Here is a 16,102-nt window from a genome sequence, read left to right on the forward strand (position 1 = left end):
CATTTCCGTTTTGGCCTTCCCATTAGCTTCTTTAGTGGCAAAGGTTTAGGGGCTTCACGATCTATTGTCTCCCAAAATTTGCTCGATCTAAGAGCCTGCGGCATGAATTTATAAGACTCAAGATATGCACTTTTCTTGTAATACTCATGTAGGTATTCCTCCGGGTTCTGTTGCTTCGATTGGATTGCACAAATGACATGTGCACAAGGAATTCCAATTAATTGCCACGCTCGACATTAACACTTTCTCCTCTCTAAGTGGATGACATACGTATTGCTATTGTTCACGATCTCAAAACCATCATCTCCATTCCATGTTTGATGACAGAACCTAGTAGTAGCCAGGTTGTCATCCAAGTTTTTCGTAATCCTAGGACCACATTGTCTTGTCCACTTTACGGTCCCATCTCTTTGTGTACGTAGTCTTCTCATAACCATGACTCATATGTTTTTAAGCATGCTGATGATCGGTTTGCACTTGGGTTCAAGTATTCTACCATTAAATGCTTTGCTAAGGTTGTTGTCGACAATATCGCACTTGAACTTTTCATTGAAGAATGCCTCCACCAATGGTTAGGGCCGGTTCGAAATAGTGCCTTAAAACCGTTCTTTGTTAGCTCTAATAATCCCCACTTGGTCATTCTAAATTCAGCCATGTTGGCGCTCTTTGCTATCCGCCAAAATTGCCTTTGTAGCTTGTCTTATTTATAAATCTTTGCCCGGTTTGCATAGACGTGTCCTCGCACACATCCTATATTCAGCATCAACTCAACAAAGTCCCCGCAATAATTAAAAAAAAAAACAAAAAAAGATTATTAGCAAAAGCAAAAAGCAATTTAATAACAAGAGTTTGCTATGAACTCCCATGTGCACCAGCTTCTGCTCCTGCAATAATTTAAAAAAAAAGGGCTATCAGCAAAAGTAATAAGCATTATCTTTTGTTGATCGCTCATGAATGCCCAACCTCCCCCATTAGTTATATCAAGGTTAGCGATCAAATTTGTTAGGAACCTGGACCAAGTGTCCTTGTTCTCTACCTTGATAATAACCCAAGCTATGAGATATATTTGGTTATTGGCATATCTCCCAACGATAGCCAACAACTCCCCCTTGCGTAACCTTTTCAAAAAACATCCATCTAATCCTGCAACTCTTCTACAACTAGCCAAAAATTCCCATTTGCATGCATCAAAGCAAACATAAACTCTATCAAACTTAGTCCCCGAGTCGAGCGGTGGCCTCTCCACAACCTTTACATAAACTATCTTGGGTGAGTTTTGAAACCTAAACTCGTAAGCATAATCCCAAACTTGGGTATACTATTTCTTGTACCGACTCATCAATGCCTTCATCACTTTTTGCTTGGCTCTTTTGCATTGATTCCTTGACACATTAACCCCTAACTGCTCTTTCACTAACAGCTTCAATTGAGGACTCTTCATCTCGGGTATCACCTTAATAGCATTGAAGAAATACTTCGACAACCATCCACTTGTTACCCTTTTATTGTAAAAAATAATGGGACAAGTATGTTCTTCCTGTAATGATCTAATTCGGGATAACCCGATCCTCTTACTCAGCGCGTTATAAATCTTCCAAGGACAATTCAGTTGTGAACACTTAGCTCTGAGAAAGTCCTTAGTATGTCTATAAAATTCCACGCACCTTTGTTCAGAAATTAAGCTCTCAACAATAGCTTCTTTTAACTATTTAGTATTATCAAAGCTCATTCCTAAAGACAAAACTAGAAATGCAACAGTAGGATAATAGCAAGGATACTTACTTTTCCTTCTTCTATACACGGGTACTTCCTCACCTTGAAGTTCACTCTCGGAACTAGCACTCTCGTCATCACCGCCACTTTCTTCATATTCGGTTTCATTACCAGTAGTTGCACCTCCCGCATCCCTATTTTTTGGTTGAGATCGACGCGACTCTCCAAAGGCTGCAATTTTGTTTCTCACAAAGTCCCTTTGCTTTTGCCTTGAACATGCAAATTCATCATTATCATCATCACTTGCACCATTGGCAACAACCAAAGCTTCATTTTTTGATTCACTGCCTTCCGCAAACTCTCAGAGTAATCCAGTCAATCCTTCATCGTCTATGTCTTCGCTAAATACTTCCACACATCTCCCCTTTTGCTGAACTTTCTCACCATTACTTGTTGCCCACTCTTGTCTCTCAAATTGCCATTCGTCCAAAATAGATTCTTTTCTTACTTCTCCTGTTTGTGTGTCCTCATCATCTTCATCTTCATCTCCATCACCATCGTTATGCTCAATATACACCGTCCCTTCCTCACCATGAAGATAATGGTAAATAATATTTCTAAATCCATTATCATTCTCATAGAATCACAACCCATCACCAATGTTTTCCCTAGAACACAGTAGTGCAACTTATCTATTTTGCATCCGAAATAATACACTATCTCCCTCACGAATTGAATATAGAATGCCTTGCTTACATCAACAAAGATGGTACCTTCAAGCCCACCTTCATATTCCAACTCATCGATGCCAGTAAGAAATTGCTCACCATGTCATACAATAATGGCTACAAGATGTTGCTTGTACCCCATGCTGATACTACAGCCATGGAAGAAAAAAGTTATTATGTTTTGGGACCACAACGCTACTTCTCCGAGTAACAGACAACAAAGCAAATAAAAACAAAAAATTATATCATGGAGGTCCCCATTGAGCAACAAAGGCTAATAAATTATCACAAATGCACTATTGAGGTCCCCACCGAGTCCTTTTTTTATACACAACAGAGACCAAATGCAAGAAACATCCAATTTTTTTTTTCACATAGAGGTCCCTACCGAGCAGAAAATCCATAATAATTTATCACAAACACCACAAAAGTTATCTCGAGGTTCCTATTAAGCCCTATCTTTTATGCGCAACAGATTGGGTGTACCATCTAGCCCTATTTTTTTCACAAGGAGGTCTCACCGTGCCCTACTTTTATGTGCAATTCCCCTAGAGTGCTATTGTCCCCTCTCAATCTACCACATCGATGGAGAAAGCCCTATGGAGCCCTAATTTTGCTCCACTTCCGAAAGTCCTCATTTTTCTATACCATCGGAGCCCTAATTTCTCTTTTCCATTCAATTTCGTGAGTAATAGAGGAAGTTACATACCTATTGCAGTCGGCGGGTGCGATGGCAAGCGATGGTCAATGAACGATTGGACGGTGAAGGGAAATGGCATTGTTGCGAACTTTGGCTTATGTTTCTGTTTCGTGAAGGAGAAGGCTGAACTTTGGCTTCTGTTTCAAGAAGGAGGAGACAATGTCGCGCAAGGGGATCTTTACTCCTAGGGAGCAGACGGCATCTTAATTGAAGGAAACGATGACGTTTTAGATGTCGTGCCACGTTGAATGAAACATCATCGTTTTCTCAAGTCCACGTGGATGGATTTCCCAAAAATTTTCTAGCTCACCAAAATAATTTTATTCAAAAAGCCATGTAGTTTTTTTTGTCGGAAATTCTTGCCGGAGGTACCAAAGTGATCATTTTGTCTTTGACTTGGCACATAAGTGATCCATTTGAAACTTTTTGCACCAAAGTGATCTTCGTATATAACTTTTGCCACTAAAAGTGTACTTTTCCCGTCGCTGGAAATGGGGGTTCCTTTTTGCACTCAACAATGCTCTCCTTCTTCTCGGTCAATTGGCAGCTGCCATTGTGGGTATATTCTACATAGACGACAGTAGAAAAAGCAAATGGATGGCGGTGCTTGTCCAAATTGTTGCCTTCCCCATCGTCTACATCCCACTCTCTCCATCCACTCTCTTGTCTGCGCCCACACGGTGGCATTCAATGATTTGTCTTCTTTCTTCGTTAAGAGCCAGAAGCTTTCAACTTGATACTCAACCGAGTCATCCTTCTCACTATATCATCTTCCCTAATTGTGCTCCACTTCGACTCAACAGAATCCGAGGAAGTCTCAAAGGAAAGCAAGTAGCTGGTTTCATCTTCGGTCCTCGCATCGGGGGACTATGTGCTGTTGCTCCCCATAATGCAGCTTTCATTCGACAGAATGATGCTGTGCGACACATTTTGAAAGAACCTTGAGGGGCTATTCTTGTGTAATATTCAACTTGATACTCAACCGAGTCATCCTTCTCACTATATCGCCTTCCCTAATTGTGCTCCACTTCGACTCAACGGAATCCAAGGATGTCTCAAAGGAAAGCAAGTAGCTGGTTTCATCTTCGGTCCTCGCATCGGGGGACTATGTACTGTTGCTCCCCATAATGCAGCTTTCATTCAACGGAATGATGCTGTGCGACACATTTTGAAAGAACCTTGAGGGGCTATTCTTGTGTAATATTGTCTACTTTGGGCCAAAGTGCACACGGTTTTAAAACGCGTTATACAGAGTAAAGAACCCCAAGCCTTATCAACTAATTCGGAACTCCTCTTAGGCGATGTGGGATAGAAGACATGGACTTAGCCTTGCCTGCGTCTTGCTAAGGTGTTGCACTAGCCCGTACTCCGTACTTTACGGGTTAGGATCGTCACACATTCTCCGTGGTATTAGATATGCAGGTGTACACATCTCTTCTCCTTACTTGCTTTTGCATTGTGGGGTTGTTCACTAGTGGCGAGCGAAGTGTCCTGAAGGAGGACATGGAAGGATGAAGAAAGGGAGGTGGATGTACGTGGTGACTTTAGTTGGATCTGCTCTAGCTTGGCGGGTCTCTTTTGCCGGAGTTGTGGGGCCTAGGTTTTTTGGTATCGTCCCTGTTTCTCCAATTTCATCGGTATGTCAATAATGTCGCTTGTTCCGGTCATCACCGCATTATTTTATGGTGAGAGCATGGATTGTGGCCATGTCATTGGCAATATTTGGATGTTCTCATCTATCTTGGTATTGCTTTGACTCGGTTATCGACTCGCTTGTAGTCCCGTTGTAATATAACGCGCGGAAACTAACCCAAATCTTGCAAATAAATCAATGCGAAAAGCACAGAAAAATTAACGAGGAACGATAAAGGACACCGGAGATTACGTGGTTCGGTCCGAATATCGATACCTACATCCACGGGAGAGCCAGCAAGAATAATCCACTATAATCGGAGAATCGGAATTACAATCGTTCAATACGCTTGTGTTTTCCGCATCTAGATTATACCCAAACCCTAAGTGTTCACAAATAAACAACTTAATTGGATATAGTAAAACTCACGCACAAATCTAGATGTTGAGAACTCCTCCGCACGCGACCAGAGAAAAGAAATCACTGTGTTCTCTCTACCCTTTCCTCGCATCGTCCTTTTTTTGGAGTCTCTGTACAAACCTTCTTTGTGCGACTTCTTTTTCTCTTCTTCTTCATACGGCTTCAATAGGGATAAGTCAGAGAGCCACAAAAAGCAAAACCTTTTACTTTTTGTTATCCTTCTCTTCAATGGGTCCCACAAGATAACATATATAGCATGTAATCCCCTCTTTCTTTTTTTGTCTTTTAGTGACTCTTTTTCCTTGCCAAAGAAGAACTATCTCTTCTTGTACGCCACATCAAGAATTGGTCAAACAAAAACATTTGACCTTCTTTGCCCAAAATCAAGAAGTCCTCTGCAGCATATCTTTAATCGGTCAAAATCTTGCAATTTTAACAAACCGATCTATATCCGTAAACGATTCAAAATTGAGACATATTTAACAATTCTCCACCTTGGCTCAATGTTTGAAGCCAACTCATTGTGCTCATTGTCCATGCTGCTCTCCCATCGCCCTAATAGGCGATCACTCTTCACAAACGCCAATAGTGCTCAAGCAAAGCTTGAGCTTCGCCAAAGGAACAGGCTTAGTCATCATGTCTGCTAGGTTCTTTCTGTTGTAGCAATCTTTTTTACAACAACTTTACCCTTCGTTAAGACATCTCGGATGAAGTAGTACCCGATATTGATATGTTTCGTTCGCTCGTGATAAACTGGATTATACCCCATATATATCGCACCTTGGTTATCACGGTGTATAGTAACACTTTTCTGTTCTAACCCAAAGTCCATGAGTAAACCTTGCAACCATATCGCCTCTTTCGCTACAAAGGTTAGTGCCATGTACTCCGCCTCGGTCGACGACAAAGCTACGTGGTCCTGTAAGGACGCCTTCCAACTAATCGCACCACTGCCCGGCGTAAATACGTACCCCGCTAAAGACCCGCATTCATCCAAGTCACCTGCGTGATCGGAATCCACAAAACTAGTGGTCTCATTGCCATTCTTGTCCCTCCGGTATACTATACCAACGTCCGTTGTCCCCTTCAAATATCTGAGGATCCATTTCACTGCTTTCCAATGAATTTTACCTGGACGCTTCATATAACGACTAACTACATTGATAGTTTGTGAAATATCAGGCCTAGTGTATACCATAGCATACATAATACTACCCACGGCACTAGAATAAGGAACACGGGACATATGCTCCTCCTCCTCCTCAGTCTGCGGTGATAACTTAACCGAAAGTTTAAAATGCTTCGCTAATGGAGTACTCACAGACTTCGTTCACTCCATATTAAAACGTGCGACAATTTTCTCAATATATTTCTTTTGAGACAGACGTAATAATCCCGCAATCCTGTCACGCAAAATCTCCATACCCAAAATTTTCTTTGCAGCACCTAAATCTTTCATCTCAAACTCAGCACTCAACTGCCTTTTCAAGACATCAATATCGGACATATTTTTCGTTGCTATTAACATATCATCAACATATAACAGCAAATATATCAAAGACCCGTCCTCCAATCTCCTAAAATAAACACAGCTATCCATCTGACTCTTTGCTTATGCTTTGACTCAGAGTAAGACGAAGGCTCATATGTCTCCACATCATCACCTACGGTCAAAACATAAGCAAAATCTGTATAAGCATAACGTACCGGTGGTTTAATTTGCCTTCTTTGTCTGTCTGCGGCTAAACTACGCTGCGGTTGTACTGGTTGTTCACTATCACCGACTTCGAGAACTGCGGTCTCATCTGCAGTCCGAACATCTGTTACCTCCGAGGTCTCCGGAGTTTCCACCTGAAGCTCCACCTCACTACTAATACCATGATTTGTCTGCTCTGCTGGTTGTGTCTCGGAACTCCTCTGTTGAAGCATTGCGGTCTCGTCGAAGATCACATCTCTGCTTATTAGAAAACCGGGTGATGCGGGATCGGTGCACCACAGTTAGTAGCCTTTCACCCCATGTGCATAACCCGGAAATATGCACTTCTTCGACCTCGGCTCAAGCTTACCATCACTTGCATGAGCATACGCAGGACATCCGAATATTCGTAATCCGGAGTAATCAACAGATTTTCCTGACCATACTTCCTCCGGAGTCTTCCACTTGATAGCATATGATGGAGATCGATTAATCGGGTAACATGCCATGTTCATTGCTTCAGCCCAAAATTCCTTGCCAATTCCAGCATGTGAAAGCATGCTCCGAGCCTGCTCAAGTAAAGTTCTGTTCTTCCGTTACGCCACGCCATTCTGTTGTGGTGTCCCAGGTCTTGTGCGGTGTCTCACAATCCCTTCTTTCTCGCGGAACTCGGTAAAATCTTTACCACATAACTCCATGCCGTTATCGGTTTCGGGCACTTGATCTGTTTATCCGATTGCTTCTTAATTAATGCCTTAAATTTCTTGAACCGATCAAACACATCGGATTTGTGCTTCGGAAAGTATACCCATACCTTCCTAGAATAGTCGTCGCTAAATGTCAGCATATAACGAGCACCTCTTTTAGAAGGAACCGGAGACGGGCCCCGGACATCCGAATGAATATATTCTACCGGTTGCTTGGTCGAATGAATACCCGTAGCAAACTTAATCTTGCGTTGTTTCCCAAAGATGCGGTGCTCACATAAGTCTAACTTACTTGTCTTCTGACCCTTTAACAACCCTTTATCACCCAAGATCGTCATACCCGCCTCACTCATGTGCCTTAGACGCATATGCCATAAACGAGTTAAATCGGAATCTGACTCACCCGATGAAATTGCAGCAGCTCCTGTCACGGTCTCTCCGAGTAGATGATAAAGAGAACTCACTTTCTTCCCTTTCATCACTGTCATAGCACCTCGAGAGATCTTCAGCACTCCACCTTCAGCGGTATACTTACACCCGATATCATCGAGTGTCCCCGGAGAAATAAGGTTCTTCTTGAGCTCCGGTACATGCCTCACGTCTGTCAATGTGCGCACTACGCCATCGTGCATCCGAATTCGAACTGTTCCTATCCCCACAACCTTGCAGGCTGCGTTATTCCCCAACGTAACTCTACCACCATCTGCAGTCCGGTAAGTAGTAAACCAGTTCATATGAGGCGTCATATGATAAGAACATCCCGAATTTAGCACCCATTCATCTCCCGACGAACCTGCAGTCACACACAAGACAACTTCTGCATCACTAGTGCTCTCTTCAGCAACGTTCGCCACACTGGTTGTGGCTTTCTGCTTATCGCCTCTGTTTCTCAACTTAAGACAATCTCTCCCGATGTGCCCCTCTTCGTGACACTCAAAGCACTTCACGTGTCCCTTGGATTTTCTATGGCGTGATTTAGACTCGCTTTTTGCTCTATCGCTCTTGGACCCTCGTTGTTGCTCTCTACCCCGAATCACAAGTCCTCGCGCTACATCCTACGCTAGGCTGTCATCTCGCAACTTTCTCTGCCACTCTTTAGAAAATAAGGCGGACTTTACTTCTTCCGAGGTAATCGTAGTACGCCCCCGCAATAGTGAATCGGCAAAGTGCTCCCATGACTGCGGTAGGGAAGCCAACAACATCATGCCCCGCTCTTCATCATCAAGTGTTTTACCGACATTCTTCAAATCCATCATGAGTTTATTAAATTCATCTAGGTGGGTTCTGATAGACGTACCATCGGTATATATGAACTGGAACATCCTCTTCAGCATATATAAGCGATTGTTCAAACCCTTCGTTACATAGAGCGCCCGAAGTTTTGCCCACAATGCTACGGTATCCTTTTCCTCACCAACCTCTATTAACACTTCATCCGATAAATTCAACAGGATTAAACTTCTAGCTTTTCTCATTACCACATCCTTTTCAAGATCTGTCATCGTTTCGGCCAACTCGGTCTTGCCCTCCAATGCTTCTACTAAACCTTGGGTTGTCAATAATGCCTCCATCTTGAGGCTCCATAACCCAAAGTTGTTCCTCCCGTTAAACTTCTCAATTTCAGCTTTCACTCTAGACATAATTGCAATCACAGCATATCTAGATAATAACCGGACAAGCAAAAGCCCCAAATCACAATCTAGAATATCCGAACCTGGTGCTCCGATACCAATTGTCGTAATATAACGCATGGAAACTAACCCGGATCTTGCAAATAAATCAATGCGAAAAGCACAGAAAAATTAACGAGGAACGATAAAGGATACCGGAGATTACGTGATTCGGTTTGAATATCGGTACCTACATCCACGGGAGAGCCAGCAAGAATAATCCACTATAATCGGAGAATTGGAATTACAATCGTTCAATATGCTCGTGTTTTCCGCATCTAGATTATACCCAAACCCTAAGTGTTCACAAATAAACAACTTAATTGGATATAGTAAAACTCACGCACAAATCTAGATGTTGAGAACTCCTCCGCACATGACCAGAGAAAAGAAATCACCGTGTTCTCTCTTCCCTTTCCTCGCGTCGTCCTTTTTTTGGAGTCTCTGTACAAGCCTTCTTTGTGCGACTTCTTTTTCTCTTCTTCTTCATACGGCTTCAATAGGGATAAGTCAGAGAGCCACAAAAAGCAAAACCTTTTACTTTTGTTATCCTTCTCTTCAATGGGTCCCACAAGATAACGTATATAGCATGTAATCCCCTCTTTCTTTTTTTGTCTTTTAGTGACTCTTTTTCCTTGCCAAAGAAGAACTATCTCTTCTTGTACGCCACATCAAGAATTGGTCAAACAAAAAATTTGACCTTCTTTGCCCAAAATCAAGAAGTCCTCTGCAGCATATCTTTAATCAGTCAAAATCTTGCAATTTTAACAAACCGATCTATATCCGTAAACGATTCAAAATTGAGACATATTTAACAAGTCCTTTGCTAGATTTTCCTCTTGTAGATACAATTCAATCATGCTCTGTAAGAGAACAATCGAGCTTAGAAAGTAGATGGGAATGAACCATTGGTGGAGTGAAAGCACGAGCATGTGGAATTCTATGGCTTGTTTAGGAGGTACTTTTTTACGCCATTAGGAAGAAAAGATAGTGAAATGGAACAGCATCTCTATGCTATGGCATAAGCGTTAAGAACTAGTTTGCCTATGAGCATGTCGCTCGTGGCATCTTACATCAACAGAAAGAATTAGAGCACGTACGATGAAACAGTCACATGTACCGGGTATCGGTAAATCGGAGATGCGAAATCATTTTGCTGTTCATGATAGTCTCTCTTAATCACGCACTCGCACGTAGCCAAAAGCTCTTTTTCCGTCCACAATAGTCTCTCTAAAGCACGTACTCGCACAGAGCGAAAAGCTCTTAAACATACATTCGTCAAAAACACACAGCAGTGGAAGCTGGAAGTGGGCCAACAGCTTCAAACCTTTTCAAAAGACAACTGAGCCAACAAGACTGAAAAGTTCGGTGAGAATGAAGACTTAAGTGAGCCTTCTTGGCTCCCCCAACCGCGTGCTACGTGTTGTTTTCACAGCCTGCAACTTGTCAAATATCCAAACAGAGCATGCCCCATAGCGCCTATCCCATCTCCTCCATCTACGGGAGGAGGGGTTGAGAGAGCTATTGGTTTCACATGATTCATTCACACTTTGCATTATCTCTACTCTTTCTGGTTTGTCTTGATGACCCAAAAAGGCAAAACTCGTAACTGGCATGATTTATAAATGGCAAGTTATAATCCACACACGGACACGAAAGGGAAAAGGAAAAGCCTTGTCTGGCTTGATCTTCGCAAGTGTTCCGTGCAGTGCGGGACACCTGGTTTTTCCCCTGGATGCCCAGTCACTAACAGTCGTATCTCGGTGAAAAGAACAGATTCAACAAGTTCAAAAGGAAATCTCTTTGTTATCTTCAAGATATGGTATGAGGTGGAAAAGTGCATCCCACGAGAACCTCGTTAAAGCCGATCAAATGTCTACAAAAAGTGCACAGGCAAGGAAAGATTGTCATGTTATTAATCATGCAGTGTCCTGTACGTGGAGGAGTTTGATTGCTTCACCTACCCTTCTGCTTTGTGCTCTTCCAGAAACTTCTTCTCTCAAATATAGGAAGAAGCTTGCGTTCAAACCATACCTCAATTGCTGAGACCCCCTTCATCTCAATTTGCACGACCAGATGGAGAAGTCTCTGCACTTGGCATTTTACATCACCATCTGCTCCCTTGCTTTCATTGCGTCGAAGATCGTCATCTCCCTTCTTCTGTACAGACGATGGAGGAGGAAGCATATGGCTTATGAGGACGGCTTGTCGGGTACGTCATTACTTTTCAAGTGCTTGACGGATGAGTCTCTTTCCTATGGAAGAATGAGGAACACATTGATGTCAATATTGTGCTTCCTGTGACAGGTGGGAAGATGGTGATGTTCAGGTCGCCGGCGATGCAGTCTCTCACATCGGAAGCGTTCATGAAGAAGACTCTGAAGTTGAGCAACAAGGATATCATTGGTTCGGGAGGCTACGGGACAGTGTATAGACTGACGATAAACAACTCCATGGCCTTCGCGGTGAAAAGGCTCAACAAGGGGAGTTCGGAGAGAGAGAGGGGATTTGAGAGAGAGTTGCAGGCCATGGGAGATATAAAGCACCGCAACATCGTGAAGCTCCATGGATACTACACCGCCCCTCGCTACAATCTTCTCATATATGAGCTCATGCCTAATGGAAGTCTTGATGAAGTTCTCCATGGTAAAGATATTATCATTGAAAGCTCCGATGTTGTAGCTGAATAGTTCAGAAATAGAGTTCTTTATATGCTGGGAGATTTCAATCTACTAATCCTAACTATTTTACAGGAAGATCAATGAACAAGATGACATTGGATTGGCCGATGAGGTATAAAATAGCCGTGGGCGCTGCGAGAGGAATATCCTATCTCCATCACGACTGCATCCCGCACATAATCCACAGGGACATCAAATCGAGTAATATATTGCTGGATCAGAATATGAACGCACGAGTTTCTGATTTCGGACTCGCCACGCTGATGGAACCAGATAAGACTCATGTTTCGACATTTGTAGCAGGAACTTTTGGATACCTAGCTCCTGGTACTGGACCAGCAAATACTACTTACGGCAAAATCCGTAGTTCCCTATATGAGTTTGATACTAGAAAGCTTTATTTGCTCTTTTTGGGCAGAATACTTCGATACGGGGAAAGCAACAGCAAAAGGAGATGTCTACAGCTTTGGGGTTGTTCTGCTGGAACTTCTGACTGGGAAAAAGCCGACAGACGAAGCGTTTGTGGAGGAGGGCACCAAGCTTGTGACATGGGTAATTCTGCAGCCAAACTAGAGCTTTTGACCAATTAGATTTGATGTCGATTTGCCTAATAAGACTTATGATAAAGATCAAACCAAGAAGCCTTCAATACATCTTAAGGGTATCCTCTGGTAAAAAGTATAAGCAAAGATAGAATGACATTAAGCTGATATTTAAGATTTAGCATCAACTATCTAGTGTTTAGGCGCTCATTCTTGTCTGGTCACAAACAGGTGAAGTCAGTAGTAAATGAGAAGAGGGAGGAATACGTGCTGGACAGCGGATTGGAAGATTGTCCAGTTGACGAGATTAACAACGCATTTTCTATTGCATTGATGTGCCTTGAGCCCGAACCGGCTAAAAGGCCTACCATGGCTGAAGTTGTCAAGATGCTCGAGCAAACAAAATCTGAGAAATTGTAAAAGATCTTTAGCCCCTGGTACTGATGTATTCTCAGAGAAGCTGTTACCTTTTCTGTTTAGTCCCCAAAGACCAGCTCAAATGTAACTCCATTCCTGTCATTAAACATGAAAGAGGTTTCCTCCATCAAATTCTATGGCAGTATGGGAAGAAAGGAGGACAAGGCTGTTCCACTGATCGGAACCAGAGCATTACTTGTAGGAGTAATGCTAGGTACGCTACCTTTACAAAATTAGGTATACTCAACAATATAGCGCGACAGATTGGACATTTCAATCAATCTACTCTCCGTGCCTTTAATCCACTTCTCTAAACATCCATTCACATTATGCCTCATCACTCAATATACACAATTTTTGTAAACCGTCTAATAGCATAGCATCTCTTAAATTTTAATTGAAGCTCAGCAGACTAATCAACTTTTCTAATTCTGAATCACCTGTTCAATTCTGGTAGAAATGTTGCGACCATGGGATAGACAAGATCATTTAAAGGACAGAAAACCAAATGACTCGAACATTAACATTTCGGAATTGCACCAACTGACTCGAAAAAATAAATTATTAACGAACAAATGAATAAGAACTGAAGGGTGGTTGCTTTCTTAAATGTCTCGAGGACAACTCCACTTGTCCACAAATGGACTATTCTGTCTCGGTGAACACAATTCATCTGATTACGTGATTAATAACATTGATACAGAAGAAAGAAGCCATAAGCTAGACCTGATGAATAAACTCTTCTAGAAGCTTGATTAACCCACGAAAACTAGTTAAGGATTGCTGCCAAACCATTAGCAACAGAAGCTTTTAAGGAAGGAGAAACTGATGCATCCCCCAAAAACACATCAAACAGCGCAAAGGTGACACTCTCTGACTCAATTGTAGCATCCGCTCCAGATGGCAATCCGTCAGATGAAACAGAAACCTGACAAAATTCCAATGGTCTGAATTGTCATGTGAAAAGGAGGAAAAGAGTGCTACATAACCCTCATGCATTAGCATGCAGGAATGAAGCCAGAAGAGCAAGAAAGTATGTGAAGTAGCTTCTATAGGGTATAGTGTGCATGTGCACACGAGCAAGAGTGACGATACAATAGATGGCTGCATATTTTACACTCACTAGCATCTTTGATGACTCCAACCAAGTCAAAAATATGAAGGTTCCTTTCGTAAGAGGGCGTCCTTGAAAGATGCTGCGGAACGTGGATAGAGCAGATTGGTCGACAGGAGTGAGCGACTTGATTCTTGAAGAGATAGCATCATCCAAGGCATCCCAGAAAGTTTTGCCATCGACATCTCTGACCAGAACAATCTGTAATGACTTCTCCAGCGGAGCTGCATCAATCTGTGTTAGCAACTACACAAACTACCCTTTATTCTCTTGCTCACTCAGCACATGAATGCTCAGCGCAGACTACCACAAAAGTATTAATTGGAGCTGCTAACTCTGGTGTTACCGTGAAAAATTGAGTTGACCAATGATCTGTCCTCCAGAATATCAGCTGCTAATTTCCCTTTCCAAGCACTCAGTTTAGAAGAGATTGACGGGTTTACATAGAGTCCTGCAGCATAGACCTTAACGCCGATTATTGCAAAAACTTTCTCCCTGTATCCTGGTTATAGCATTGAGTTACCAAGCATTCAGCGGAGATAAAGCATCCTTGACTAGGTAAGGTCAGAGGAAATGAAGGACATAATATCATGTATTCAGCAGAGGAGGACTCGAGATTCTTTCAATCAAGAACCGTAATCATGACTCAAATGAGGGAAAGAAAAGAAGGGAACCTCAGAACTTTATTTGCAAAGGTTGATTTTGTGGGAGAGAATAGCTGTTTAAGATATCTCCAACAACCATCGTGATGCAATATTGAGTAGGTTCCTTCTGAAAGTTCACTGAAAGATATCCCATTTTTGCAACATATTGACTTCATTGCAGTTGTAGGTTGAAGTCCACATTGATATTTTTATGAGAAGAAAAATTTCTGTTGCATCTCATTGATAGACCAAATAGAAGCTATTCTGCACACGATTTTCGCTCTCCTTATTTAGGAAAATGTACGCATGCGATTCACCTTTTCTTGAGTAACAACTTTCGGTACTTTTGTGTGAAAGATATGGATTGAATGGTCATGAATGGCCAATGCAGCAAGGAATTCACCTGTTCCAACCAAAGATAGAGATGTTGAACATCCCGGTAGAGTCAAAGACGTCTGGAACTTTACCCCAGTCGCCGGTTCTTCGGCATACGACTCACTCCCTACTGCATGCTCAATAAAAGACAGGAAAATAAGGGCAAAGAAAATAAGACAGCACTACGTCTGAAAGGGGGGCTCTCTTCATCAATTACTTCCGAAAACTGCAACTTTCAGAAAAAGAAAGAAAGAAATTCGTTCAAAATTACATTGACTAACGTGATGGGTCAGTAGTAAGTAACAAGCGAAGTGGCAATGTAGATACGGTTCACCATACCCATATCAAACGAAGCAGAGAAACAGCAGTGGGTAGAAAGTACTCCCTGAGAATTTACCCGAACATGAAGAAGCAGCAGCTTTTGCGGTGAAACGGGTATACTCTCGGCGCAAAGCCAGAGAGAAAGATTGGTGGCGTTTCTTCAGAGACTGACTCTGATTCGGAGTTGAAATTGAATTTCTTGCTCCGAGGAAGATGTTGCAGGGATTGCAAGGACTGCGGGCGCTGGAAGGAATGGATGGTGAAACGCACATTGGTGATGAAAAAGCTCCGACACCTTGCATTGTTTTGTCTTGTCCAAAATGGAATTGCAAATCCGAAGTGGGATTTCAACAATTTCGTTTCAGAATGGAGGGGAAGCAGTTCTTCTTGTCTGAATGTTCGGTTCGTTCACTCTGCTTTCTGCAACTGTTTTCTTGTCTCCTTTCCAATTAATTTGGAACGCCCAACCAGATCGCACCGCGTTTAGGTGCTCTTTTAATCACTTCAGAATTGGGTGTGGCATCAGTATCACTTCTCTCGTAAATTACATATGGTTACTAATTCAGACATTAGCGTACAATATGATTGGTTTAATGGTGCAACGGTTACCTCTCTTCTATTAGAGTCGATTCAGGTCATGAGTAAATTTCTGTAAACCTTTCACTCAGACAAGAATTGCCTATAGCCGAGCAACTCCTGATGGGCTGCGCCGAGGGCCACCCAACTTTGACGCTGCCTTGC

The 16,102-nt window shown here is 42.4% G+C and overlaps 2 protein-coding genes across 6 annotated transcripts; one reads left to right on the top strand and one right to left on the bottom strand.

Moving 5' to 3' along the window:
* The first annotated feature begins 11,191 nt into the window (after nucleotides 1-11,191).
* Nucleotides 11,192-13,018, top strand: LOC115756456 (receptor-like serine/threonine-protein kinase At1g78530). Its single transcript, XM_030696240.2, has 5 exons — nucleotides 11,192-11,479; nucleotides 11,575-11,913; nucleotides 12,021-12,275; nucleotides 12,367-12,500; nucleotides 12,722-13,018. The coding sequence occupies exons 1-5, from the start codon at nucleotides 11,344-11,346 to the stop codon at nucleotides 12,908-12,910; spliced, it is 1,053 nt and encodes a 350-aa protein (XP_030552100.1). The 5' UTR covers nucleotides 11,192-11,343; the 3' UTR covers nucleotides 12,911-13,018.
* Nucleotides 12,876-15,888, bottom strand: LOC115756457 (fatty-acid-binding protein 3, chloroplastic). Of its 5 annotated transcripts, XM_030696243.2 has the most exons (6): nucleotides 15,438-15,882; nucleotides 15,069-15,170; nucleotides 14,368-14,523; nucleotides 14,031-14,245; nucleotides 13,634-13,835; nucleotides 12,876-13,003 (listed from the first exon to the last, which is right to left on the bottom strand). In XM_030696243.2, the coding sequence occupies exons 1-5, from the start codon at nucleotides 15,661-15,663 to the stop codon at nucleotides 13,677-13,679; spliced, it is 858 nt and encodes a 285-aa protein (XP_030552103.1). In that variant the 5' UTR covers nucleotides 15,664-15,882; the 3' UTR covers nucleotides 12,876-13,003; nucleotides 13,634-13,676. The 5 variants fall into 5 exon arrangements, with proteins under 5 accessions (XP_030552103.1, XP_030552106.1, XP_030552105.1 ...); XM_030696246.2 differs by lacking the exon at nucleotides 12,876-13,003 and having other exon boundaries at nucleotides 13,462-13,835; nucleotides 14,368-14,472; nucleotides 15,069-15,167; nucleotides 15,438-15,888; XM_030696245.2 differs by lacking the exon at nucleotides 12,876-13,003 and having other exon boundaries at nucleotides 13,462-13,835; nucleotides 14,368-14,472; nucleotides 15,438-15,886.
* Nucleotides 15,889-16,102: the final 214 nt, after the last annotated feature.

This window comes from Rhodamnia argentea, chromosome 2, assembly GCF_020921035.1.
Source record: "Rhodamnia argentea isolate NSW1041297 chromosome 2, ASM2092103v1, whole genome shotgun sequence".
In the NCBI taxonomy this organism is placed as follows: domain Eukaryota; kingdom Viridiplantae; phylum Streptophyta; class Magnoliopsida; order Myrtales; family Myrtaceae; genus Rhodamnia; species Rhodamnia argentea.